The 27,103-nt window shown below is 31.6% G+C and overlaps 15 protein-coding genes and 4 non-coding genes across 19 annotated transcripts; 7 read left to right on the top strand and 12 right to left on the bottom strand. All coding sequences in view use genetic code 6, as the record gives it.

Moving 5' to 3' along the window:
- Window positions 1-14: 14 nt before the first annotated feature.
- On the bottom strand, window positions 15-1,859 carry SS50377_25335 (uncharacterized protein; the record flags this gene model as incomplete). Its single annotated transcript, XM_067909167.1, has 1 exon — window positions 15-1,859. One exon carries the CDS (start codon window positions 1,857-1,859, stop codon window positions 15-17), a length of 1,845 nt encoding a protein of 614 aa, XP_067763988.1.
- A 236-nt stretch (window positions 1,860-2,095) lies between these two features.
- SS50377_25334 (uncharacterized protein) lies at window positions 2,096-5,560 on the top strand (the record flags this gene model as incomplete). Its single annotated transcript, XM_067909166.1, has 1 exon — window positions 2,096-5,560. One exon carries the CDS (start codon window positions 2,096-2,098, stop codon window positions 5,558-5,560), a length of 3,465 nt encoding a protein of 1,154 aa, XP_067763987.1.
- Window positions 5,561-5,798: 238 nt separating this feature from the next.
- On the bottom strand, window positions 5,799-5,872 carry SS50377_t20078. The gene has a single exon. It is a non-coding gene; the product is annotated as a tRNA-Arg (tRNA).
- On the top strand, window positions 5,873-6,199 carry SS50377_25333 (uncharacterized protein; the record flags this gene model as incomplete). The annotated part of the gene is made up of 1 exon (XM_067909165.1): window positions 5,873-6,199. One exon carries the CDS (start codon window positions 5,873-5,875, stop codon window positions 6,197-6,199), a length of 327 nt encoding a protein of 108 aa, XP_067763986.1.
- A 9-nt stretch (window positions 6,200-6,208) lies between these two features.
- SS50377_25332 (Transmembrane domain-containing protein) lies at window positions 6,209-6,655 on the bottom strand (the record flags this gene model as incomplete). Its single annotated transcript, XM_067909164.1, has 1 exon — window positions 6,209-6,655. One exon carries the CDS (start codon window positions 6,653-6,655, stop codon window positions 6,209-6,211), a length of 447 nt encoding a protein of 148 aa, XP_067763985.1.
- Window positions 6,656-6,903: 248 nt separating this feature from the next.
- On the top strand, window positions 6,904-6,977 carry SS50377_t20080. The gene has a single exon. It is a non-coding gene; the product is annotated as a tRNA-Arg (tRNA).
- A 142-nt stretch (window positions 6,978-7,119) lies between these two features.
- SS50377_25331 (tRNA (guanine9-N1)-methyltransferase) lies at window positions 7,120-7,878 on the bottom strand (the record flags this gene model as incomplete). The annotated part of the gene is made up of 1 exon (XM_067909163.1): window positions 7,120-7,878. One exon carries the CDS (start codon window positions 7,876-7,878, stop codon window positions 7,120-7,122), a length of 759 nt encoding a protein of 252 aa, XP_067763984.1.
- A 57-nt stretch (window positions 7,879-7,935) lies between these two features.
- On the bottom strand, window positions 7,936-8,529 carry SS50377_25330 (Dynein light chain; the record flags this gene model as incomplete). The annotated part of the gene is made up of 1 exon (XM_067909162.1): window positions 7,936-8,529. One exon carries the CDS (start codon window positions 8,527-8,529, stop codon window positions 7,936-7,938), a length of 594 nt encoding a protein of 197 aa, XP_067763983.1.
- A 242-nt stretch (window positions 8,530-8,771) lies between these two features.
- SS50377_25329 (Von Willebrand factor type A domain-containing protein) lies at window positions 8,772-10,745 on the top strand (the record flags this gene model as incomplete). Its single annotated transcript, XM_067909161.1, has 1 exon — window positions 8,772-10,745. The coding sequence occupies one exon, from the start codon at window positions 8,772-8,774 to the stop codon at window positions 10,743-10,745; it is 1,974 nt and encodes a 657-aa protein (XP_067763982.1).
- Window positions 10,746-10,784: 39 nt separating this feature from the next.
- SS50377_25328 (Abnormal spindle-like microcephaly-associated protein-like protein) lies at window positions 10,785-17,219 on the top strand (the record flags this gene model as incomplete). Its single annotated transcript, XM_067909160.1, has 1 exon — window positions 10,785-17,219. One exon carries the CDS (start codon window positions 10,785-10,787, stop codon window positions 17,217-17,219), a length of 6,435 nt encoding a protein of 2,144 aa, XP_067763981.1.
- A 31-nt stretch (window positions 17,220-17,250) lies between these two features.
- On the top strand, window positions 17,251-19,152 carry SS50377_25327 (Kinase, AGC PDK1; the record flags this gene model as incomplete). Its single annotated transcript, XM_067909159.1, has 1 exon — window positions 17,251-19,152. One exon carries the CDS (start codon window positions 17,251-17,253, stop codon window positions 19,150-19,152), a length of 1,902 nt encoding a protein of 633 aa, XP_067763980.1.
- Window positions 19,153-19,160: 8 nt separating this feature from the next.
- On the bottom strand, window positions 19,161-19,234 carry SS50377_t20077. The gene has a single exon. It is a non-coding gene; the product is annotated as a tRNA-Arg (tRNA).
- Window positions 19,235-19,792: 558 nt separating this feature from the next.
- Window positions 19,793-21,256, bottom strand: SS50377_25326 (3-ketoacyl-CoA synthase; the record flags this gene model as incomplete). Its single annotated transcript, XM_067909158.1, has 1 exon — window positions 19,793-21,256. One exon carries the CDS (start codon window positions 21,254-21,256, stop codon window positions 19,793-19,795), a length of 1,464 nt encoding a protein of 487 aa, XP_067763979.1.
- An 829-nt stretch (window positions 21,257-22,085) lies between these two features.
- Window positions 22,086-22,159, bottom strand: SS50377_t20076. The gene has a single exon. It is a non-coding gene; the product is annotated as a tRNA-Arg (tRNA).
- On the top strand, window positions 22,160-22,486 carry SS50377_25325 (uncharacterized protein; the record flags this gene model as incomplete). Its single annotated transcript, XM_067909157.1, has 1 exon — window positions 22,160-22,486. The coding sequence occupies one exon, from the start codon at window positions 22,160-22,162 to the stop codon at window positions 22,484-22,486; it is 327 nt and encodes a 108-aa protein (XP_067763978.1).
- Window positions 22,487-22,495: 9 nt separating this feature from the next.
- Window positions 22,496-23,119, bottom strand: SS50377_25324 (Transmembrane domain-containing protein; the record flags this gene model as incomplete). Its single annotated transcript, XM_067909156.1, has 1 exon — window positions 22,496-23,119. The coding sequence occupies one exon, from the start codon at window positions 23,117-23,119 to the stop codon at window positions 22,496-22,498; it is 624 nt and encodes a 207-aa protein (XP_067763977.1).
- Window positions 23,120-23,630: 511 nt separating this feature from the next.
- Window positions 23,631-24,548, bottom strand: SS50377_25323 (uncharacterized protein; the record flags this gene model as incomplete). Its single annotated transcript, XM_067909155.1, has 1 exon — window positions 23,631-24,548. One exon carries the CDS (start codon window positions 24,546-24,548, stop codon window positions 23,631-23,633), a length of 918 nt encoding a protein of 305 aa, XP_067763976.1.
- A 416-nt stretch (window positions 24,549-24,964) lies between these two features.
- On the bottom strand, window positions 24,965-25,339 carry SS50377_25322 (uncharacterized protein; the record flags this gene model as incomplete). The annotated part of the gene is made up of 1 exon (XM_067909154.1): window positions 24,965-25,339. One exon carries the CDS (start codon window positions 25,337-25,339, stop codon window positions 24,965-24,967), a length of 375 nt encoding a protein of 124 aa, XP_067763975.1.
- A 174-nt stretch (window positions 25,340-25,513) lies between these two features.
- SS50377_25321 (Chromodomain-containing protein) lies at window positions 25,514-27,070 on the bottom strand (the record flags this gene model as incomplete). The annotated part of the gene is made up of 1 exon (XM_067909153.1): window positions 25,514-27,070. The coding sequence occupies one exon, from the start codon at window positions 27,068-27,070 to the stop codon at window positions 25,514-25,516; it is 1,557 nt and encodes a 518-aa protein (XP_067763974.1).
- Between the last annotated feature and the right edge of the window lie 33 nt (window positions 27,071-27,103).

The raw sequence follows: 27,103 nt of genomic DNA, 5'->3' as shown, positions 1-27,103 counted from the left end.
ATGGTTAAAAATTCTCATTCGCATTCTGGAACTTTATCCTTTACATTTTTACTGATAAAGTCACAAATAAAATCTCTAATTTCAAAAGGTTTTGGAAGAGAGTTTTAGGAAACGTCAAACTATGAAAAATCGTTAAGTCCAATGTACATAGTAGGACAATTTCTGCTGTTTAAAATTTTATCATTGAGATCAAACTGTTCGTTAATAAGCTTATAGCTCTCATCGGATGTACACATCAGAATTTCATTCTTTTCAGATCCACTTAAAACTAAGTCCATGCAATCCTGAATGTGGTACGAATTTGTTACAAAGCACTCTGTAAAAGTAAGATAAATCTAATCATCTAGTACCTAATTTGCACAGAGAAGAACCGAATCATCAAAGACTTCTACTTATCCGTGCATTGAGGTGGCGTTCAAATACTCGTTATAATAAGGAGAGGACATAGCAATGTATTAGTAGCTGAAATGCTTGAATATCTCAGGATATTGCTTCTAGAACGGTATTACTGAGTATCTGATAAACGTACTGTAATCTGGGCAGTGTGACATTGCTGTAATACCAAAAGTAAATGCTTTAGGCTACTTTTTGAACTACCAAAAAGAATGTGAAATTTCAGTGAATTTTTTGTCTGACTTTATATTCAAAGCATCTGAGATTTATTGGGGTAGTGTTAAATCACCGGTTGATATTTGAATATTATCATAGAGAATAGCGAAATTTTCGTGCAGTTTGGTGAATGATACGGTATCTGAGATGCTGATCTCAAGGGTGTAGGAGTTATTATTTTAAACTGCAGTATTTATTTCAAATACTTAAACTTCTCCATTAATATTAGCTGCTACTTTAATGTCAGAAAAAATGATTTCTATAGAAACTTCGTTTTCTAATTCAAAACTAAGTTCAACAGTAGAATTATTTTTGCGCTTTCCACTTTTAATAACTGCAAACTAGCAGTCAAATATATGTTCTGCATCGTTTCTGCAGAAAAAATTATTTTCAGACAAATCAAGAAGAATATTTTTATTTGTTTTAATATATGCTTCATATTCTTAAACTGACGGGACCATACCACATTTTTTACTATTTTTTGCCGCATACATTGTAATATTTTTATGTAAATTTTTAAAATTAAAAACTCTTTCATCTATTGCATTACTTACATCGATTGACAAAGCCCAGACTGGGTATTTCCCTGTAATCTGAATTTTTGTATTCCCAATTTTAAGCTCAGTCATTTTTTCAGCTATTGATAGGTTAATTATATTTATACTTTTGACACCGGAGTTTAATGCCCTCAAAACTTGGCACTTTTCGATATTAGTAAAATTTACTTCTAAATTTTCTAAATGATTTCCACTTACAATAAAACCAACTCCATTGAACTCCACTTAACCAGAGGAAGTTATGTTTAATGCTTCAAAATCAACGCTAAAAGTATTAAATACACAAGAGTCAACCGTCTTACCATTAAGATTACTATTTTATGATATATAAATTCCATTTCTAGTGGTATGACACCAATTTTTAGGAAGACTTGAAATATTATTAATACGTAAATCCAATCTTTATGTATAATCAGATACATTTGGAAGAGGCCCCAAAATATTATTACCTGGTAAGTAATACTCATAAATATCTACATCTTGTAAGCAATCTGGTAAAACACCATTCAAATTATTCATAACCAATTCAAAACGCTTTATTTATATTTTATTATCTTCACAAGTAACACCATAAAAATCACAATAATCTGTTGTAGTAGTCCAGTTTAAATTTGTAATCCACTAATCTCCATTAGTAGCAATATAAACTTCTTATAGACAAGATAGTGTATCTTATAAAATTAAGGCTAGCATTTCTATTGATTTCCAAAATAATTATAAACTATTATATAACAATATTAATAAAATTGTATCAATTGTGAAAAAAATTAAAAATAACCTATAAACTAGTTTATATATATTATTTAGTTTGCAAGCAATTGTTTATTTCTAGTAATAAAACCTATCTAATATTTTATTAATTACTTAAGAATAGTGATTGTTACACAGTGACTACTATATATTCTATGTAGTATACTCTCCACTCCAAAATGTTGAACTGCATGATAGCAGTTGTTTTATTACCATAATTCACCGGCGAGCTCCAACTTTCATCGAATTTACTAAACTAATTCACTATTATTCTAGACTTCTCAGAGCTTGACAAGTTCATAGAATTCGACTTCCGCCCTAATAAACTGGAGAATTTGACGCAATTTTGTTTAAGATATCAAGTTAAAATCCCGGGAATGCAGTTCACATTTAGAATACTACCTTATATTTAAGATGCATGCGAGATTCAGTTCACAGTACAAAAAATGAAGAAACTCAATACTTCTTTGATAGTTTATGATTAAAATGACCTTAAAATACAGCAAATTGATATCTAATTTTCTGTTTTGTCTACTTTATCTTCAGAATTTGCCTTAAGTATGTTTTTAGGATTTAGCTTCATTGTAATAATTTTTGTTTGCCGCTTTTTCTCTAGAAGGTAGGAAGAGCGCACTGTGGCATTAATTTTACTGAGAATGTTAGAATTTCAGCGCAGAGTACCATAATTAGAGGTAAAAATTAGGTAGTAGGTTATCCAAGATGAACCAGTATTTCACTACAAAGAATTCTATTTGATAAACCCACCATCTTTGAACATACAACAATCATAATTATAATTTGAAAAATAATCTTTTATGTATAAAGAAAATAAATATGATCTATTTATACTTAATGTTAATGCTTAGAATGTCTTTGAGATTATGGAAATCAGCTGTGAAATCAAAACATTGGTAGGTTATTGTGTCATTAGTGAATAAACTAAGAGGAGTTCCGGTGTTAGATATGTTACTATTGATTAGCTAGATAATTTTTTACTGGATGATGATAAATGTAGTAAATATTATTTATTATTATTATTTTAGTATTAATCTGATATTTCTTTTGATGAATTGTTGTAAAATAGTATATAATTAATCTAACAGTTTGACCTATAAACATTTATGATGGATGATTTTTATGCATAATAGCATTTAATTAGCAAAAGCAAAAATTTGGACAAGTTATTATAGAAATTAGAGTCGGAATTAAATCAATAGGAAGAAGTTATAGATATGTAGCCTATTAAAACATTAAATGTAAATTTAGAAAATAATGCTGCAACCCCAGTAGATTTATGGGAGCTAGTCTAAAAAGATTTAAGATAATAAAAAATATAAAACTTAGACAACTAATCTATTATACCAGAATTTTATTATAAATAGGCATAAAATGATATAGCATCAGTATATTCAGATTAGTACAATTCATGTGGTAATGATATTGTGTCAGTCTAATCTTTTGTATCAGATACATTTAACTCATATAGGGAAATAATACATCATGTTAATTATCCATTAACTACTTTTACAACATAGCCATAATTTGAATCTTAGCTTAATAGTTAAGTATATAATATTATTGAGCCATAATTTACTGTGCCAGATATCACACCAAAAATAACAAATTTTGAGGAATCATCTCTATAAATTAATACCAAAAATCAACAATAGAATATTTGTGATCCACCAATTGTTCCTTATTTAAATACTACTAATAATGATGTATGCGATTATGAGGATACCCCAGAATTAACCTCAGCAGTTATTCATAATATTTCTGAGGATTTATCAGGTAATGATTACTAATAATAACTTGTAAGCTATTATAATTAATTCTTAGAGAACATTTAATCAAATGAGAACATAACTGAATCTAGTTAATATACCAACTATTTTCCACCTCTAAATACAGAAGCAGTAAGTGAAAATGTATCAATATGTGAGATTCCAATATCCGTTTAGAACCCTGGTAACGATATGTTCACTGCTCCAACCAATATCATGACTTAGAACCCTGGTAACGATATGTTCACTGCTCCAACCAATATCATGACTTAGAACCCTGGTAACGATATGTTCACTGCTCCAACCAATATCATGACTTAGAACCCTGGTAACGATATGTTCACTGCTCCAACCAATATCATGACTTAGAACCCTGGTAACGATATGTTCACTGCTCCAACCAATATCATGACTTAGAACCCTGGTAACGATATGTTCACTGCTCCAACCAATATCATGACTTAGAACCCTGGTAACGATATGTTCACTGCTCCAACCAATATCATGACTTAGAACCCTGGTAACGATATGTTCACTGCTCCAACCAATATCATGACTTAGAACCCTGGTAACGATATGTTCACTGCTCCAACCAATATCATGACTTAGAACCCTGGTAACGATATGTTCACTGCTCCAACCAATATCATGACTTAGAACCCTGGTAACGATATGTTCACTGCTCCAACCAATATCATGACTTAGAACCCTGGTAACGATATGTTCACTGCTCCAACCAATATCATGACTTAGAACCCTGGTAACGATATGTTCACTGCTCCAACCAATATCATGACTTAGAACCCTAGTAACGATATGTTCACTGCTCCAACCAATATCATGACTTAGAATCCAGAAACTGAAGTTTATTCTACTTTAAAAGATTAAAATCAACCTTTTTCCAGAATTTCTTTTACAAATTTTGAATCTGGTCTTATTTCTCCTTAAGATATATAACTTAATTCGGAAGCAGGAAAATTAGATGTCTTTACTGACTCTAGCTCATAATCATCTAATATTATTTAACCTAACAATATTAATAAAAAAATCGTTATATAGAAATCATTTTCTGCAAAATCAAGTTTATAGTTAACTTAAGGTTACAGATATATCGACGACGATTTTTCAACATTATAAGATTAAGGCAAAATTACTGATGTTTCGTAATTAAATCCAAAAGCTTTTTTTAATATTATTATTCAAAAATTGAATAAAAATAAACTTTAAGATATTTAAGAAGAGTCATAAGGATTATTAAATCTATTAGAATATCCATCATTACCATAAGTGGATTCTTAATAAGATCGTACATATAATCTTTTTTCAACACCAAAAAATGCCCTTGACCCTATAATGTAGCTTTAGTATAGTTCATTAGTTAATTTATTTGACCAACTTCCATAGAATTTAGCATCAATTATGATTATTGGTGGCCCTATATTTAGGCTTAAACTAGCTTGTATTGCAGTTTTAAAATATAAATCATCTGCATATTATTTAGATTTTCGAGCTATTTGTACTGCAAATATCTCATTTTTAGTAGATGAAGAAAAAATTAAGTATAAGCTCAATGTTGTAGAAAATATTTACTAATCATTAATACCATACCAAAAGGCTGCTGTTTATACATAATCTTAAATGAGTTATTAAAGATAAAAAATTATATCTGCATGTATTGGTATAGCATCCTATGTATATCTTAGAGATATATCTGATAAGGTTTTAACCTTATAATGTCTTATGGATATCTGTATAAATAATCCTGATGATAATATATCTAGTATTATCATATAATTAGCTTCTTAAAATACATGGGAGTTATTTTTATATGCGGTCAAACATATTTTAATAAATTATTGACAAAATATGTTTCATATTAAAAGTGATTTTATAGGGAGTACACTGGACATTTTAAACGGCGTGTTCTTTGGTTTTTGACAAACTAGAACCACTCTGTGTTTACTACCTATATAGGATGACTAGAGACTCTTGTACTCAGGGACAGCGAAGAATCGATATGTAGGACTCTATATCATCTAGAAGCGTAAATACTGCATCTCATTATTATTAGATAGACCATATCCTCGGATGAAAAATTTGCACCTGGCAAGACTTGAACTTGCAGCCCCTTGATCCGTAGTCAAGTGCGCTATCCAATTACGCCACAGGAGCATGGTAACGATAAGTGTATGGCACCTAGTGTGGGCATTAGCTGGCCGGCCAGGTTTAACGCTGTGGTGGCAGCGAGCGGCGCCTGCCCGGAAAGTGGCAGCATCCTGGCAGCGCAGCAGGGTATTGCATAGCGTGGGCAGGTGGCAGATGGAAATTGTGGACGAGTGCAGGGCAGCGTACGATATAGGAGGGCGGCATGAGTTGCGCAGCCAGGCCAGCAAAGATGCAGGGTGCCATGAAATTTCTGCGGGCGCTGTTGTCGGGATCACGTAGTCATATTTCGCCTCTAGCGTGATACCTGGAAACCCTTGCGCAGTTCCTAAGTGAAAACATACCTCAGTACAGCTGGATGACCTCAGACTCGGCCCCAGCCTTCTTTGCGGCCTTGTACTGCGTCTTCCTGTTCGCCGCGGCAACCATGTATAGCAGGTAAGCTACTGTGTTGCAGATCCATCCAGCTATCAGCAGATAGGATAGCGCGGTGTTGTAGGTGGTGTAGAACACATTGGGAAGTACGGTGGTGCCAGGCGAGGGGAAGATGTCCTGCGGGCCCTAGATGAACGAGAACAGGATCTGCACCACGAAGTAGGAATGGATACTCTTGGTGAGAGTGAACCAGCTCTCCAATTTTAGTCTGAGCTTTCTCTTGGTAATGATGACCAGGAATATAAACAGCTCGGCCACGCTGCTGAAGAAGGAAATAATGAGCGTCTGGATATCCTAAAATTTCGGTTTAGAAGACTATAACTAATTTTATTCACCTGTAAAATCAATTTCTATCATAGCATTTGCTTAATCATATAAATTGTATAATTTTACTAAATTTATTTTTTAACTAAGTAATCACAATTTTAATATAAACAAATCACCTAGTTTTCTACTATGTTGACTCTGCCCACGCCATGCAATACCCTGCTGCGCTGTCAGGATGCTGCCACTTTCCGGGCAGGCGCCGCTCGCTGCCACCACAGCGTTAAACCTGGCCGGCCAGCTAATGCCCACACTAGGTGCCATACACTTATCGTTACCATGCTCCTGTGGCGTAATTGGATAGCGCACTTGACTACGGATCAAGGGGCTGCAAGTTCAAGTCTTGCCAGGTGCAAATTTTGTCATTATGAAAAAATAAAACCAATTTTCCATTATAGTAAACATATAATATTATTTTTAATAAACGTTTATTCATAGCTTATAAATATTTGACTTTTAATACTAATCTAAAATAATGCTTCTTAATATTCCTACTATCACTTTGCTTTCTAAACTTTCCTCCCTGGCAATACTTCTAAAACAGCTTCCTTCAAATCACCATTCTCATTGAGCTTCGTCATCATCTCAAAGATATGATTGACTGCTATAATTTAGCTACTTTTTAGCTGCGCGAACTACTTCAAGTTAATCTTCACAGACGGTATTCCGAGCTCATTCGCTCTGTTCAAGGCAGCATTTTTATGCCTATTTCTATCCACTAATCCACCGATAATATAAATTTTTGAAACATCAAAGCTGGAAATCTCGGTTTCAGCATCCCCGGAGAGGTAAATATACGGTACATCCTTCCCGTTTTCACGCAAACCTTTAATCTACTCATCGAGAGTAGTATCGGTCTTATCAATTATCCAATCATCGAAACCATGGACTTTTTACATCTCTAGAACTTATTCTTTATAATTATATAAACTCATTTTCAGTGGATTAAGTGACTTAAGAGAAATCGAGTAACAAAACATAATTTATTGATGGAGTGACTTAATTTCAGCAGGCTTCATGAGTTCATAATAAGCTAAATCAATAATAAGAGGTTTTGCCTGTTGAGCTCTTGATTTTTATATTTATTTTTCTGCTCTTTATTCGTTTATTTTTTCTATTTTAAAAATCCTATGTGCTTCATCGTAGATCTCTAGCTATTCTGTAGTCATCTACTAAAGTTGAACCTCTCTTCTATCCGATTTTCTCTATAAATTGGCTTATTTTTCTTTCTCGCGTACTTCTTTCCATGACGGCATTAGTAAAAATGAATATTAAAAATAGTGTATAATATATATAATAGTTTTCATCTCACTTCATCCTGCCAAATCCTCATCACTAGGAGGTACTCCATCTAACTTTTTTAAGTTTGGAAGTCTCTTGAAGACCTACTTTCTCCAATCAGCAGTACTAATCTGTAAAGGATTTCCAATAAATGAGATTTCTTATAAGTTAGGTAATTCGGACAACCTTTCAATTTCACCCCAAGAGTTGATATTATTACAAGCCATATAAAGGACTTGTAAATTTTTAAGAGTTAAAAGAGGGTGTAATTTTTCAATTAAATTATGAGATATCCAAAGCTATTATAAAGTATCTTTAACTCCATCTAACCCCTCGATCTTTTTGATTGCATTACGGCCAAGTGAGAGTATTTTAAGGTGAGGAAGATTTGAAATACCCGTTATTTTATCTATATTATTAGACGAAAGAGAAAGTTTTTCACATTCCTTCAGAGTCTAAAGAGATGCATCCATTTTATCCATAGGAGGATACTAGTAATAAAGTAAAACTTCTTTAAGCTCTTCGGGTTTAGCTTCAGGTGCTTCTGGATTATCTTTTCTAAGCTCGTCAGTTACTTTCTGTGCATATAACTTAATTGCGTCTTTACACGAAACAGGTTTTGACATTTAAGCGGAAAAATGGAAGGAAATAAATTTAATATATATTATATATAATAATTATATATATTATTATTTCAAATATTCTTTAAGCATATTTAACAGTAAATTTTAGTTGCATTAAATTTATATTTATACTGTATAATTATGATCAGATCCGTATTGATCAATTCTAAAATATAAATATTAAAGAGAAATTAAATAGTATTGATATTATATTAAAAATTGTTCTCTTTATTTCATTTTTTAACATGCTACAAAGTTAAAGATAAATTTATATTGATCTAGGATCCAGTAATACAAAAGTAATTATAAAAACTAAATCATTAATTTGCAATCCATGGCTTCAAACTAAGACATTTGACGACTCAGTTATAAGTTCTGATTTGTATTGTGACATGAATAACTCAGCAGTCGACTAAATAAACGCAGATTATTCATATCTTCTATTAAATAATAAAAAGACTCATCATCACTCATATAAATAGGATAATATAATTGTCTTTAAAAATATATTAAAAGCACTTTTTGCAAGCACAGACGATATGATCCAATTCCCTAATCTACCACTTATTGTTTGTCCAACAAATAAGCGAAACTATCCATTCTATTATGTCCTGTTAGCGTATTTTAGAGTTCTATCAAAAGAAATTAAAAGATACTTTATAAATGTACTAAAAGTCAAAGACTACAACTACTAAAACACATAAATTTACCTTATTTAAAATTAAAATTGCTCAGAAAAGTAGAAAGCAGCAATACTGAAGGTTTTCAACTTCGCCTTCGGTAGTCAGGTAGACGAACTAAAAGTCTCCATGAAAGAGCAAGAAAAAGGTCTAGTTTACTACCTTTTTGCGCTCGAAAAGCTCGAGGCAAAGAATGGAACCAAAATTAGCATCATCGACTGCAAAAACTAGCAGTTCTACCACACTATTATAGACATCGGGAACACGATTTCTGTCGGAAACCCTGAGAAAATCGAGGTCAAAAACGGTGTCCCTAGTGTGAAAATAAGCAAAATTACTATGGCGATAGGTGGTAATACCGCAGTTTTCAAAAACTCCAAGGACGTAAAAATCGCAAAATACGGTAAAGTATTCTGCTGTCTTGGCTACTGTCAGGACGACATCAATGACATCAAGATCTAGGGTACACAGAGCGCGCACTTTTTCGGCGTAGAGACACTTGTTCAGTTCGACTCCAAAATTGATATCAGGAACATCGAATTAACGTTCCTGGAGCAAAACGGAAAGACATTTGTCGTGAACGCATGCAAAATCCTCATCAAGCCTGGGGATTACTTCGCAGACAACGCCGAGGACTTCGTGATCAACTATATTGCGGCGCTGCCATCGCACCAGAAAGACGATTTCGTGGATATAGTGATTCACTAGTTTGAGGCTGCTGAGATTGAGGAATACGGTGAATTCCACGTCTACAAGGGGTCGTCTGACCCGATCGGCGGCTTCCATCTGTCACTGGACTAACTCGACAAGGAACTGCCGCGCGAGAAGCGCAGCTACGAGGTTTGTCTGCGCCTGACACCGAATTTACAGGGCGTAGTCAAACGGGTTCGGTATGGGACGGTGTCGAAGACCGTCAAAAACCTCGAATTGGACTGTTTTACGCCGTTGAAGTTCTAGTTTAAATCGAAGCGTCACACGGTATTTGTGGTCGATGCGTCTGGGAGCATGAATTCGTGCATGAAAAACCTGTACGAACCTGTGAATTTCAAGAACGAATGGCGGAATCTGTTCGGGGCCGTAATAGACCGGATAATCCTTTATCTGAGAAATAGGCAAAACTATGTGGACGATATTTTTAGTCTGATCATTTTTAACTCGGAGGCTACTATTTTGCTCGATAAAGTTTAGAATATTCAGCTAATATTTTAGAAAATTAATAATATTCAAGTTGCTGGTTAATCAGACATTTTGAGTGGAATCATAGCTTGCAGCAAGGTGTAGTATAAAGGTGATATGAAAGCACTGAGTTATGAGCAAATTTGCATTGTTTTTACCGATGGGGATGTTAAATACGATTCGGAAAAATCTGAGATCGTTTATAAGTAATTAGAGGAAGATATGGATTTGCACGTAGTTGCATTCGGCGATACTGATTATACGGCATTAAATCAAATGTGCGATACTATGCATGGCGAGTTCCACCTTTCCAAAGATTTAGATGATCTACAATCTGTATTTTATTTTGTAGCGACTGAATGATTATTATTATATTATTATATATTATCTCAAAAATTTCAAATGAAAGCATTATCAAAACCATGGTTTTTTGGTTCCCCATATATTTACTATTCAGATCTCTAAATAGAGACAAAATAGGAAATAATACAGTAGATGAAATAATTTGGAGAAGCTGAAGACATTATTAAGATAACAAAAAGCCTATTATCGTTTTATAGCAATTTTTAAGACAAGCAAACAGATGAACTAGTATACAAATATATTTCCAAGGCAATGTTAAAATTGATAACTCACTATTAGCATTGTAAGTAAACTTAACATGTTGTATTGCAGTTTTTGCATGCGGCAATAATTGATTTATCACGGCTTTCAAAGAAATAACCAGAGAATGCAATTTTTCTGTTTAACCATTTGACTTTATTCACTACTAAATGTAAGATTCCGCTTACCAAACCTTTAATTCAGTAACTAATGATAATCAAAGCATAAGCCTTTAATTATCTTAAAAAACCAGAGCCTACTCTGTTAACTCTAGAAGAAGCATATTAATTTGACCCCAAAGGACTTGATGAGGGGTTATCTTTAAACATAAATTTAGCATATGCTTATCAATACGCTTATCGATATAAAGAGGCTCTCCCGCATGCTAAACTAGCATTGCAAGCTTTCACATATTTACCAAACTAGTTTGATTTTATGTTTAAAGGTAACAAAGTACCATTATGCAAGGTTATTCTTTCGCATTTATTAGGTCTTATTTTTTGTGGTCTGAAAACGTCGAATGACTCAGTTTTCATTTGGTATAATTACTTTGATGAGTGTCTTTAAAATTCTATTAAATACTTTAAATCAGACGAAAATATTTTTGAACAGCCTATTATTGCTTGGGCATTCCGATAACTTCAGCTAGCAGAAGATTTAGCCCGTCGCCTTTTCAAAGACTTTAAAGGTTACATCGAAAACGGCAAATATAAACGTTTAAATGACTTTATGGTGCAAAAATACGGCGATTTGAACTAGATTGACAAGCTAAAATTCAAAAATTTAGACGATTTAGCTGATTCTACACAGGTACCCAAGTTAAAACCGCACCCCCCAAGGTCTAATTCCAACAAGTACTACAAAAAATCGGCCTAAAATCTTCTTAAAACGCCGTTTTAGAACGAAATGAAGGTAAGTAGCGACGATAAGCTATTCCGAAGCGGCAGAACATACCAGGGCGGTAAATTGGTTCCCGTGGCGCGCGCCAGTACGCTCGTTAATTAGAATTTTCAGGTGGACCAGTCCCCTATTTTGCAATTAAAAACTTAAAATTTTCGATCCAGAAGTCAGCTTCTTTAGCGTCACGAGCTGGAACATTTGAAGCGAAAATCTCCAGATTTTTCTGTTAGTTTTGATCAGAAAAGTGCATTAATTATTTGTCAATTCAAATATGAGAGGCTGATTCAACCCTTTGAAGACATCATTAATTAAAGCCAAAAGGTACCAAAACACGGAAATTAGCACCTGTCAAAACTTTTTAAGCAGTTGGGCCAAATCGATGACTTTGACATCAGCAGTTAAAATTTATAGTTTGGGACGTAGCTGGATCAAGAAAAATCCGCCGCCATTATGCTATAAGGTTTCTATAGAAACACAAAAAATTTAATTAAAAAATAGCGAAAAACTAGGCTTTAAATTATCTAATATTAGATATTGCGAATTCAGTAATTCGCTAGAACATTAATATATTAATAAAGATATAATAATAAACTTTAAAAGATTTTAATTCTATAGGTTTTTTTCAAGCGTATTTTTGCGTAAAAATTGAAAGCAGCATCCTTTAATGCTGTTTTGACTATTTAGAAGCAGTATAGAGGATTAACTTCACGTAAAATTCTCGTTCACAAAATTTGTAAAATTTTGATCATTTAAATCGCATTTTACACCAAAATCTAAAAGAAAATGAATCAAAATAAAACGATGTTAGTATGTAAACTACAGGATTTAATACGTTAGAGAAATACTAAAAAGGAATTGGTTCCACTAGTTGAAAGTTCTATTATGATATAAAAGTTTTATTATATGAATAGTGCGATTGTACGATACAAAAATTCAATTAAATAATTAATTTGTATTTAAAAATTTATTAATGGTTATTTAAGGTTCTCATAATTCAATATGAAAAAACGCGCGATTTTAAAAATTGGAACCTTATATAAAGGATTTTAAGCCAGAATGAACTATTCAAAGCTATAAAATGGAGCTTTAAAAATTTGTTAATTTTACAAAATGAATTATCAGAGAAATTAGTATTTGGATCTGAAGATGAGCAGTATTTATATTTAGCGATTTTATAAGGATTTTAAAATGCTTAATGTATGTTAACTAGGAGTTAAAAGTGCATATATTGTAAAGTCAGCATTTTAAATGTAAATATCAAATAGGAAATTAAATCATGAAATCCTAGCAGCTTAAGCCATTTAAAATATGATTAAAACATTACTTACTTTTAGGAACTATAAATTTATGCAGAAAAGCAGTTTGATTATTAATAAGCTTGCTCGTTCACTTATTGAGAGACTATAATTTGAGAGGAAACCTTCATAATTGAAGGGTTCTGGTAGATTAATATTATATACAGCAGACTATGAGAAGAATTCTGGAAAATTATATAATGATTAAAGATAGACATAGATTATTAAATAGAATGGTGAACAGAAGCCAATTATTAGCTTGAAATTATAATAAAATAAATATTTGAGACGAAATACTTATTTTGCACCATAAATAACAGTTTCTGAGGATGTGTGCTTGTCTTTAGTTAGATAAAATAATTCATTCTATGAAATTGTAATAGACTAAACATAAAGGCTACTTATTAATAGAACTATTTTCCCTTCTTATTAACCATTGAAATCTGATATGGTTAAGAAAAATTCATTAATGCAAGTTAATACAATGCATCCGGCTTAATAATAATAACTATATCCATATTTATCATTGAATTCAGCCAAAGCTTCTATTTATAAGCAAGTATAAAGACCTGATTATGTTATGTTTAAACTTAAAGACACTTTTAAAAAGGGTAAAATAGATACTTGGTCAAATATTTAGCGAAATAATCACTATAAGTATAAAGAAGAAAAATATTTATCTAGAAAGAGTAATCAATATAACACAGTTATTCCACGATTTTACTCAGCCACTAATCTATTATCAAAATAAATCACAATTCAGGAAGCCAATAAAATATTTGATAATTTATTAAGCAATGACTTCTTCGATAACAAAATATCATTCTAGGATATTTAAAATTTACGTAATTAGTAGGCTAAATAAATTTTTTTATAGTAAGAAATTAACATACCTGAATAAAAGACAATTATACTTAATAGATTAAAGCAAATGCCATAGAAAACTTTATCTCTCCTCACTGCGGAATTAATTTAATAATCTAATATTTCAAGTATAATATAATTACAAAATTTGTAATTACATATAACCAAAGAAAATTCAATTTTAGATAGCATGAGTTCTCAATTAAAAGTTCTTAAACATGAAGAATCATTAAATGGTCTACCATTATAACTTAGGCAGCTAGAAAGGTAAAAATTAATAGACTAAAAAGATCTACTGATTAAATTGCTTAATAAATTTTAGTTTGCACCAACATAATTTGTAAAATATATTGACCAATTTGTCGCTTTTTCAGAAACTTTAAAAGAGAATAATACATCAAATGCTTTAGGCAAAAAATTAGATTCGAAACCAATATCAAGAAAATTTGATTAAATTCTACCCTACAACAAAGAGTTTATTAAATATAGCTAATAACATTATATTAGTCCAAAGGAAATAATTAATTTAGCAAACTGCAAAGTATACCCAATAAATTTACGAACCAAATTTATTTAAAATAAGTAGGCAACAATAATGATTTAAAAGATATTTAGAGGTAGCTTGGCTGTATAATTAGCTAAAACTAAAAAAAATCATATCTGTAAAATTTAATCATTAATTTTAAAAATAATAGATTAAAAATAAATGGTAAAATATTTAGATGCAGTATTATTAATATAAAAATCATACAGATAATTAAGTTCACATTTTTCTATAAAGGATATACATCAAGTTATTCAAATTTAAAGTAAGTTCAGAAGTATGTTGGTTTTACAGTAATTTAATGCAAATTTTCCATAAATTATAACAATTTAACGTTTCATGTAAGGAAGATTGTCGACTATTAAATTATAATAAATGAAAAATAGTTCACTAATTTTATAATAGCATTATCGAAATTATTTTAAAGATATGATAGTTTTACTTAAAATAACGAAAGCTACAACTTTAATTTAAAAATATGTTCACAATGTAGAAGAAATTGTTATTCATTATTCTAAAACCTAAGGAACATTATAATAATAAGCGAATAAATCTTAGTTAGAAACCATTCCTTTTTCAATTAACAGTATTGAGAATTCTTTAGCTTTATCATAAGCCTAAGAAAAATCTTTAATACTTAAAACCAAACAGGACTATATTAATTCTTAAAAGTAGGTTACATTTGAATAAGATATAAATGACTCATTGAGTAAAAAAGACCGCCTTTAACTATCTGAAATTACTACAACTTTTAGGTTAGAAACTAATCATCATGAAAAATAAGACCTCAAGCTATCACGACCTTTGTAAATTTTAGGTAGGTCGGTTTCTGCTAGTAAAAATAAATTATAATCAATCGATTCTAGGCCAATTTCTTGTTCAAATAGTCAGCATTCAAACCAGAAATATGATAATCAAAGAACACAACATAAGTTTTAAGAAAATAGATCAAAATTCATTCTTTAAGGAACGATACAAATTGAAACGTCAAATGACAATCTTGTTTTAGAAGATATTATAAAACCTACTGAAAAATAAATTACTTCCGAAAATATAGACGTTATCTAATAAAATACTGTTAATTCATATATCTTATTAAATTAGATATAGAATATTTAATCTCCAACAGAATAATATAAGATGATGTAATTATTATAAATATTTACAGTCGAGATCGTTTCCGTGGACTCATATCCTATTTTGTAAACATAACCTAAGTAAGTTGTATTAAAAATTACTATTTAATTTAAATTTGCTGCGATTAAACTTTAAAATTTTTATAGAAGAAGATTTATTATTGGTGAGTACAAAATTTACCAAATAACTAAGATTTAGTCCTTCATTAGATAATTTAATGTAAACAAAAATAACCATTTAGTTAACTGGGCAGCCTGGAAGTTATAATATTTTATCATCGCTAACAGATAAAAAAAATTTATATAAAAAGTTATTATTATACAGTCTTATTTCAGATAAAAATCTGCTTAATATTATACTCAAGATATCAAATTAGCGGCACTCATCATTTAATAATAATACCAACTTAACCTTATGAATTAACCATCTATTCTGGTTAGAAACGCAGTCTAAATCTTAAAAAAACATATTACTTAATACTTTTTTGATAAGAATAATATTAAGTAAATTCGTGCAGCACTACGAATTTAAACGTAATATAGAAAGTCACTTGCGAGAAGAGAATTTATTTCGCATTTCATTGCTGTTGTTCAAATTCAGGCAATATTTAGAGGAAAATCAGCGCGAAAAGAATTGGACAGTATTTCAAAACTATCAAAGTTAATTCAAAGAAGTATAGTACCACAGATTCGTATTTAAAATAGAGCAAATGAAATAATAACAATATGGAATTTAGCATGTATAGTAGTATAGAAAAATTATAGGTATTTCAGCATGAATTAGAAATTTAAGAAGAAAACAACTGTCGTTAGTTTTATTTCTAGAAATATTAAATAGTTTTTGGTTTAACGAAACTTAAGCTATTAAGAAAGAAGTTGCCAAGTCATTACTTGTTTGTATCGAGGGGACCAGAATCTTAAAAATTAAAAATTTGAGTAGATTAAAGTTTCGTGCTCTATAATATAGAAATATTTTAAAATGATAAATATATTACGTAATAATTTGCAATTATAATTTTCAGTAAAAGTAATAAGAAAAAACTGGAGACGATATATCGAAAAATATAAATTTTAAATTGAATTTAGTGCAACAATATTTATTTAAATGTTTGTAAGAGAGTTTCAGTCCAAAAATTAATTTACCCATACCAAAAATAGTATTTCCATAATATAGAGAAATTCATCTGGATTTTTAGTTAGACATAAGTAGTTGCAATATTAAGAAAGTATAGTTCTCATCTAGTCTATAATCAAAGGGTTTATTGAACGCAGAAATATCACTAGATAAGTAGGATTATGTTATCTTATACAATCGTAATTTTATCGGGTATATGAATTAACTGAAGAATCTGAGGATTCTAATATAGAATTACATACTTTATGGCTTAGTGTGGAACCATAAATGAGAGATAACCTGTATTTGTAAGATTTATATCGAAAGAAGATTTAAAGATAAAGAGTTGGTTAAATTAGATCCAGACTAAAAGGCGAATGAATATATTATTATATATTATTTTCTAATTGAAATGCAGATACCTGGGTTATCAGGTAGTGAGTAATCAATTGAGCTAGACAAATATAGAATTCATGAAGAAATAGGTAGCGGAGCATTTGGGGTTATTTATAGAGCGACAAAAATTACAGATGGTTAGGAGGTAGCAATGAAAATAATCAATACTTAGTTATTAAAAACTGAATCGGACAAAAACTCACTTCAAGCTGAAGTAAATGCATTTATTTATTTTAGAGACTTACATTTTGTCATTAAGGCACTGAATAGATTCACATATGAATAATATCAAATCATTGTTATGGAGTTTGCTCCAATGGACTTATCTCAAATAATAAAAACCTATAATAAACTGCCTCCAAAGTATATACAAATAATAATAGCATAAATAGTAGAGGGTTTCTGTTAAATACATAATGCAGGTTTCTCGCATCGTGACGTAAAACCTCAAAATATTCTTATAAATCGAAATGGACATGTCAGAATATCAGATTTTGGAACTATAAAGAAGATGCCAGATGACGAATTTGAAATGTCAAAAGGATTGGAACCATTTGTGCGTAGACGTACTCGCCTTTCTTCAGGAAGATAGTCAAACCTTTAGACACCTAGGTAAACGTAGGCATAATCTTTTGTCGGTACATAATAGTATTAAGCCCCCGAAATTTAAAATGCTAAAGCATACTATTCTTCCCCGACTGATATTTATGGAATTGGCCTTATATCTTTTGAATTAGCATCTGGCCTTCCTTATTTTGCATTAAAAGATAATGCAGAGAAGTATTTTGATGCTATGCCAGAAAATCTTCGTAATTTTACGCTTAAATGCCTTGAAAAGAATCCATATTCACGATTTTAAGGAGGTTGGAAAATGCTGAAAGAATTTGAGTATTTTCAAGGTATTAACTTTGACAAACTCGAGCAATTCTAACTAGTTAATGTTTTAGAAATTAAAAAAGATATAATGTAGGCACAACGTACAAATATGAAGCTCAATAAATAGTTTAATATATCAGATCATAAAATTGTATTAAAAACGGCCCAATTAAAAAAATTTTTATTACTTTAAGAAAATTGTATATACTATTTACAGGCATAAGTTGAGTATAATGGATCCTAGTAGTAGAGTCATTTATTAATTACAGATTTTCATAGAATGATTCTTATAAATTAAAATTCGAATGTATATTTTGAAGAATTTATTATAATTTAGTGGGTAAGTTATGAACAAAAAACTGGTTATTTCTAATTTTAATTGAAGGACGCAATAATTAAAATATATACGAGTTAACAAAATTAAGATAAATTAAAGGAGTTTATCATTTAAAAATTTAAACCATATAACAGAGCATACTGTACGTGGTGTAAAGAACTTACAGTTAAAGATTTATTATGCTCGAAATGTGGTGCTACTGAAAGACATCATGGATAATTGGTATTTTTCTCTCCAACTACAGCACAATTACCTCCTTCTGGTTAGTTTTCAGTTGATATTATAAACAAGATCCCAGAAAAATAAATAATTGATACTGGTCGTCTATTGAGGTGCTAAAATGCGCTTCGTGTTAACTTTTAACCATAGAAGTTATTATCTAAATCTGCTATAGCATTAGCATTGAACCGAATGAATCAGCTTAAAACGCAGTTATTTTTCCCTTCTATTTCTTAATTGTAGCGATAGGTTAACTCGTATCCCCTACCCAAGATTATTGCCTTATTTGGTGTTGATGAGAATCTGACAAAGGTAAGCCCAGATACAGCAAAGTTTATCCGTGTGTTACGCTACAGCGTCTGCAAGTATGGTTACTGTATTGGATTTGGTTTAGATGAACGTTGTGATCCAGCCGTAGCCGTAGACGAGGAGGTACTGACAGCAGAACGAATAGATTTCAAGGTAGATTGGTCAGCTTTTGAGTGATAAAAATTTGCACCTGGCAAGACTTGAACTTGCAGCCCCTTGATCCGTAGTCAAGTGCGCTATCCAATTACGCCACAGGAGCATATTCATAATAATGTATCTATAATAATATTTTTTAACTTGTAGAATATAGAAATTCGCCTCAAGTATACAAGGAGCAGAACATGGAACCAATTCTTCGTAAGATAAATAGAAGCTTTAAACCATACTTTATCTTACCTATTATTACTAATCACTAAGTTTTATATAGTATTGTTTACTAGAAATGTAACACAAAGAATTAAATAAATCTTTTGGTATATAATAATATAGAAGCTAGCATTGTCATAATATAAGTTACGCCAACTAAAGTTCTTAATTAGTGTGGTTAATTCAATATTTTTATAAAATTCATAATCCATTACTTAGTTTAAAAATTTACTTTTGTACTTCAGCCTTGCTTACAACTGATATATGACTATAAATGTTCAAAGGAAATATTAACTAGTTCAAACTTAATTTTACTTTAACATATAATTACATATTATAATAATATAATTTTGTTACATAGTTAGCTAAACACTATATCTACTACAAAATAAGTTATTTTGATATCATATTACCTTTAAACACATTATTAATTATAAAAATTTACAATTCATCACTCATGGACCATACAAATCTCCTATTTAACATCCCTTATATTGCACCCCCTTAAAATCTCAATTCTTCCCCAATACTTTTATAAGAACTACTGAAACTCATTTTCTTCATCTTAAACTTTTTTTTCTTCATCTTCCTTATGATAATCGATATCCAGTACCTCTTAGTCTATCAAATCGTATCCTTCTTACTCATCCCATTTCCATTCTTCATCACAAAACTTGGTTATGTTTTTGCTACCCAAACTGCGCCAGACGAGTGAATTCGCTTTAAAACCACTTCCAAAAGCAATCTACCATATATTATCGCCTCTTTTTACTCCCTAATTTTCATGGTATGCCAGTCCGTACCAAATCGACGCCGAAGAAGTATTCCCATAGCGCCACAGAGCAGCTCTAGATGCCTCCATCTATTATTTATTCAGATTAAACATCTACTACATTCCGTCTAAAACACCCCTTCCACCGCAGTGGAAGCAGAATTTATCTATTCCGGAACATATTTTCGGCATTACCTCAGGCTACTATTTGGTAATTTTCCTATACAAATTTGAAGCTAAAAATCTAAAAAGTTCGTATTTAGGCAGGCATCTTGGCAGTAACCTATGCAAATTATTTTTAAGAGCATTTTAAGCACACTTTGTGATACTTCTATCTAGACGAACACCTGTTTTACCTGCGTTGTCTATAGTCTGATAAACAGATTCGTAACTGCTCTTATCTCGTCCGTTATGTGTTTTTATAAGATTCTGCAAGGCGTATTTCGACCCTTTTCTCTCGCTCGTGAATAACATTGCAGCTCCTCCCATTCTAAACAACGTGTTCGGGAGCAGCATAGAGCGATCCTCGCCGTTGTAGAAGTGTTGCGTCATGTTTTCTGTGCTCAGTAGGAGCCCATACTTGCAGCCGTAAAACTTCATCATGGCCCGCACCAAATCCACTGCCACAGGTCCTGCACCGCAGCCCATACCTCCCAGCGAATATGCGTGCGTGGTTGGCGGAAACTGGTACTTTTTGATCAGCATGGATGCGAGCGAGGGTGTGGGGTTGAACAGCGAGCAGTTCGTCACCACAACGCCGATTTCCGAGGGCACAATTCGCGTTTTCAGCAGCAGTTCATCGATCGTCGCGAACATGACGTCAGATGCTTCTTTTCTGGCGTCCTCGATCGAATGCTGCTGCGCGCGCAGATGCGGCGGGACGGCCACACGCGGTCCTAGACCAGTTTTCGAGTGCAGGCGCCGGACAAAGCTGGCCGCGTCAGCCGAGAAGTGGAAGTTGCGCGCGATCCTAAGCATTTCGGTCCCAGTCGTCTGGTAAGAAATGGGGGCGCGGTAGACTGCGAAGTCGCGCAGGTAGAAATTTGACCGGCTGAGACGCCGATACAGGCAGGGCACTGCGAGGGCCAAAACTGTGAAAAGGACCTTTTACTGGACACCCGACATGGCGGAAAGGTACTGCATTTTAGTTGCTCGCAGGTTCGTAAAGTGAGTTTTTGTGGAAATGGAGCGGAAGCCAAATCTGCGTCTCCTTAGCAAAAAACCAGATTTTGGGTGGCCTGCGATACCGCGGCAAGTCAGAAAATAATATTTGGTTGGTTTCGGCGACGAAGAAAAATGACCGTGGGGTGCACTTGGAATGTATCTGCGAGAACTGTGAATCGCAAAATTGCAGAAATCACAACAGCTCCTGATTATGAAGGAGAATAAATATTATTGGGCGAAATTTGAATTTTAAGCACTTTAAAATTAGCAGAAAATATAATAATTTAAATTTATTATTTTACTAAATTTTTTGGCATGGAAATATTAATAACTAAGGTAATTCATACATCGTACTGGTCAATTAATAGTCTCAGTCTATAAAGAATCAAAGCATGTTGCTGTAATATTAATAACAATATCATCTTAAACAGTTAGTTAGATATGCTTAGAATATGTATATCATAAGCAATATAAATTATCAGTTAGCAGCAAAAGCACTAAAATAAAAGTAAAATATAAATTTCGATGTCTTTCAACTTAAAATATTCTTCTTAGTATATAACCCCAAAATACTAAACATCCAAAACCAGAAGTGATTTTATAGGGAGTACACTGGACATTTTAAACGGCGTGTTCTTTGGTTTTTGACAAACTAGAACCACTCTGTGTTTACTACCTATATAGGATGACTAGAGACACTTGTACTCAGGGACAGCGAAGAATCGATATGTAGGACTCTATATCATCTAGAAGCGTAAATACTGCATCTCATTATTATTAGATAGACCATATCCTCGGATGAAAAATTTGCACCTGGCAAGACTTGAACTTGCAGCCCCTTGATCCGTAGTCAAGTGCGCTATCCAATTACGCCACAGGAGCATGGTAACGATAAGTGTATGGCACCTAGTGTGGGCATTAGCTGGCCGGCCAGGTTTAACGCTGTGGTGGCAGCGAGCGGCGCCTGCCCGGAAAGTGGCAGCATCCTGGCAGCGCAGCAGGGTATTGCATAGCGTGGGCAGGTGGCAGATGGAAATTGTGGACGAGTGCAGGGCAGCGTACGATATAGGAGGGCGGCATGAGTTGCGCAGCCAGGCCAGCAAAGATGCAGGGTGCCATGAAATTTCTGCGGGCGCTGTTGTCGGGATCACGTAGTCATATTTCGCCTCTAGCGTGATACCTGGAAACCCTTGCGCAGTTCCTAAGTGAAAACATACCTCAGTACAGCTGGATGACCTCAGACTCGGCCCCAGCCTTCTTTGCGGCCTTGTACTGCGTCTTCCTGTTCGCCGCGGCAACCATGTATAGCAGGTAAGCTACTGTGTTGCAGATCCATCCAGCTATCAGCAGATAGGATAGCGCGGTGTTGTAGGTGGTGTAGAACACATTGGGAAGTACGGTGGTGCCAGGCGAGGGGAAGATGTCCTGCGGGCCCTAGATGAACGAGAACAGGATCTGCACCACGAAGTAGGAATGGATACTCTTGGTGAGAGTGAACCAGCTCTCCAATTTTAGTCTGAGCTTTCTCTTGGTAATGATGACCAGGAATATAAACAGCTCGGCCACGCTGATGAAGAAGGAAATAATGAGCGTCTGGATATCCTAAAATTTCGGTTTAGAAGACTATAAACCATCAACAGAGCGTAAAATACTACATATCCCTTGGGAAAACACGCATGCTGTACCGATAATATTAAAAATAAGAATAGGAATTTTAAGGGTTTATGCAACCTTTTTATTATTTTATTATTTCTTATTAGGTAATTATTCAGATGAAATAGTATCTTATTCAGGTTTTACCTAGCTTAATGGAGCTTATTCGGAGTTTTCTTTACTTGGCATTAATCTTTAAAATATAAATTATTTATTTATCAGTTATAATAATTAGATGATCTGAAACTAAAAATAGTTTCATTTAACTTTTAATCTGTATGTTTGATGGGGATAATTTGCACATTAATTGATCATTAATTGCAGTCAACTATACATCATAAGTATCTTATATATAAGTCTTTAATGAATAAGAAACACATAGTAAGTAGATTAAAAAACAATATTATATATATTTATACTAGATAATAATGCAATAGACACCAAAATTGATATTCAATACAATACTATCAAAATTATACTACTAGTATATGATTATTTAAAATAGCATACCTCATTGCTATACAATGATAAAAGCAAAAAATTCTATTTATTAAGATAAAATATTAATTGTCTAATCGATCTTTCTAAAAATAAAATAATCTCTAAATTATAAAAATCAAATTTCATGCACATAATATGTTAAACTTATAAACTTCTAACCCTTAATATAAAGTTATACACTAAAAAACAACCAAATAATTCAGTATGGTCTCTAAGGAGGTACAGAATGTTCCAATTCATCATGACCAATAACCCTCCCAGTTTGTTCGATTTAATACTAACTTTAGCTCATCTAACTTGCTGCACCTCTTCTAAATGCATTATTTGCATATTTGCCAATGTTTTTACCATGCTTAATCTTCTCTCCCAAAATATCACTTTACTCGAGCTTCATCTAAAACTTTTCTGCCTCTTGAAGTTATACCATATCTGAAATTGTTCGTGGTTAAATATTCGGTCTTCCAAAAGCTATAACTTGCTTCCTTTATTCGGGTTTTAATATCTTCATATCGTATCCTTCCTATTATAATTTCAGCTCTTATACTCGTAATGCTATATCTGCGCTAGCAGTATTTAATTCACCTGTTAAAATACTATTATAGTCAGAAAATCCTGGCTTTATTGCTCTTTATTAAGGCTACATATGGTTTAAGTGATATCTATAATTAAACGTCTTGATTACTTTTTCGCCGGCAATTCTCCGATCTTCATCAAGTTTCTTTTGCTTAAAAGGAAGACTAGGTTTGTAGTTTTCGTAAAATTCTGGATACTTTTCAAAATGAAATGGTACAGAATCTCCAGTTCCACGAGACTATATAACGGTTTCTGTAATTTTTTGGTCGAATTAATTTTTGGAGTTCTAGATTTCAATGCTTATTTTATAGGCCTTTAATTCTGTATTTTATGGAAAGTCTATTTGTGATATAGACCGGTTTGTCGGAAGGTTAGTAGAAGTAGTAGATTTTGCGGACGGGATTCGGAGTGATATATTTGATTTTGTTGAAGTTGGGCGGTTCTGTTTGAGCGAAATGAGTAATTTATCAGCTACTGCATCTGATGGCACAGTATTTGGGTTGTTTGAAACAACTGAAGATAGCAATGATGATCGACGAGACATTTATGGCGGTATGAATGAGGTTGTAGTTGATATTATTATTATGATATAATAATTATATAAATTAGAACATAATAAAAATATAAGGATCAAAATTTTCCTCTTATTTAATTTTGAAGTCTATAATAGAGATACTCAATGAATTAATGCTAACTATTATAAGTAGTATAATCTTCTTAATAAGAAATAGTGTTAATAATTCGATAATTACTTAGTATCGACTTCTAATGACTATTGACTTTAATAAGTAAATTAAAATATAAATTCATATTAATAAAAAGTTAAATAAAATTATCTTAATTGTTATAGTGTTAATTGAAATTTTGCATTAAGTCATAATATCACCGATTAACAAAGTAGCCAAAATAGTATATCAAAAGTAACATCATATTAATGTCAGTGAACGTATTTATAGAAATTCACTATTCTTCCTCAATTATACTTAAATCAGTTACAACACTATTTTTAAATCCTTGACATTTAGGACTGAATATAGATCGACCAGATCCTGAAAGATTAAATATATCGTTCTAATCATCCACTAAGTTAAGATATGTTATCTATGGCATTGTGAAGTGTTTAATTTAATCTTGCTCAAATTAAGCAAGAAGACCTTTAAGTTATCTAGACTAATTTATATTTTTATTAGGTAAAGGCGGAATAGCAATATTATTTTAAGGTAAAATATGGATCATACTCGGTATCTGTACTACATGAGTCTAAGATCGAATCCCACAGGAGTACTTACGGTTAATTTTTTACATTATATTATTAAAAGAAAGTATCAATGTCATTACAATAATAATTACTCATAATTCTTAATAATTGAATGTTTATATTTTAATATTATAGTAAACTATATAATTATTGTATTCTCCTGTCATGTAGAATCCATCACACTACTTTACCAATAAAAGGTTTAGTTAAAGATATACTATTACTAAAATTTTAAAGATATATATAATAAGTCACTGCTCATTATATATTTTTTCTTATAGTTTTACTAGGTTAACTTAAATTTCTTCTAAATTTTATTCATCAAGTAATCCATTTACTGAATTTTTATCAAGCTAACCAAACACCTAATTAAATGCTATTACTGCACAGCAATTTTCAAGGACATTTTCCTCTGGTTCCCATGTTCTATCTTGAATTCGATATCCCACCCAATGAATTAAAAACTACTAATGCTGAATATTTGGATAAAATTTACTTTATTTTTGATGAAGAGGCTTTCTTGCCACGATGTACTCAATTTCATAAGCATTTTTTAAATATGCTTATTTTTGCGGTTTATATTATCTTTTATTATGAAATTCTGTAAATATATCATTTTTTTCTGAATCAGTCAAACAAAACTATTCTTCAGCAAAAGGAACTTCACGATACTTACAAAGTCCATTGTATGAAATTTACGGATTAAATTAAGATTCATCACATTAAACTAAATATGTTCTTAAATCGAATTTCCAATTTTTTTGTGGTAAATTAGATATGGATTGCATTTTTTACCATTTTAAAACACTGATATCAACTTCCAGCCTAATCTATTTCATTTACAATGACTGATTATCTGCTTAAATTTACCTTAAATAAAAAGTTTAAGGCAAATTTGTATTTATTATTTGCAAATTTTCATCAATTAACTGATACTGGCTTTGAAAATTATAATAATAACATCTATATAAAACTGTATTCAGATATACACTGTAAAATTTTTCAACTGTTAATGTATTATCCATATCTATGTAGATTTCTTTCTATAGGTTTGATAAGATAACGTAAATTTTATATTATTTTTTAATGTACTAAAAAATATGAAGTTATTTAAAAATCATTATTTTTGAATAAAAAGGTAAATATAACCTAGAGTTAATAGGTAAAGTATCTTAACTTTTCAGATAAATAAAATCTTGCTCCACCAAATGAAATATTTAATTTAACCTTGAGATCGAGTCAGAAAATTCTTTTTTAAGAAACATTTTATATTTGTAGCTAAGAATTCTAGGAGGATAGTAATAATCTGAACTAAAATCTCCAGAGAAATATGACTATAAAATGTCTGGCTTTAAATCTTCTACCCGTAACCGCATAGCCGATTTATATAATGCCGAAAATGGAGATTCCGGAATATATGTAAAAATAAATGGTATATTTCTTAAGCAGACTGAATATTTATTTTCTATTTGACTGACATATGTCGGAGCAAGTAAATACTGATTTTCTGCTTTTTCTACGATCATATCAAATTAAATTTATGGAATAAATGTTTATTATGGTGAGATTGTTGATAATAAATTAGATAACTATGGTGGTATAATGGCGTATATTTCTTCAAATCCCTCAATTCTTTCCGTACACGGATAGATAATCTTCTCTTCTGATAAAATTTGTTAGGTAGTAAGAATAGGCGTAAAATATATTGCAGAATTCGAAATTATTTATAATTAATTTGTTAATAACTAGTTTATATCTAAAGTTTATTCTTCCATACTAAAATGTATCCTAATAGTAAATTCAGTCATGAGAACAGTAAGAAAATATTTAATTAATATATA

The sequence above is a fragment of the Spironucleus salmonicida genome, chromosome 5, assembly GCF_000497125.1.
Source record: "Spironucleus salmonicida strain ATCC 50377 chromosome 5, whole genome shotgun sequence".
In the NCBI taxonomy this organism is placed as follows: domain Eukaryota; phylum Fornicata; order Diplomonadida; family Hexamitidae; genus Spironucleus; species Spironucleus salmonicida.
The sequence above is the reverse complement of the archived record's forward strand: the minus strand, read 5'-3'. Positions and strand labels throughout refer to the sequence as shown.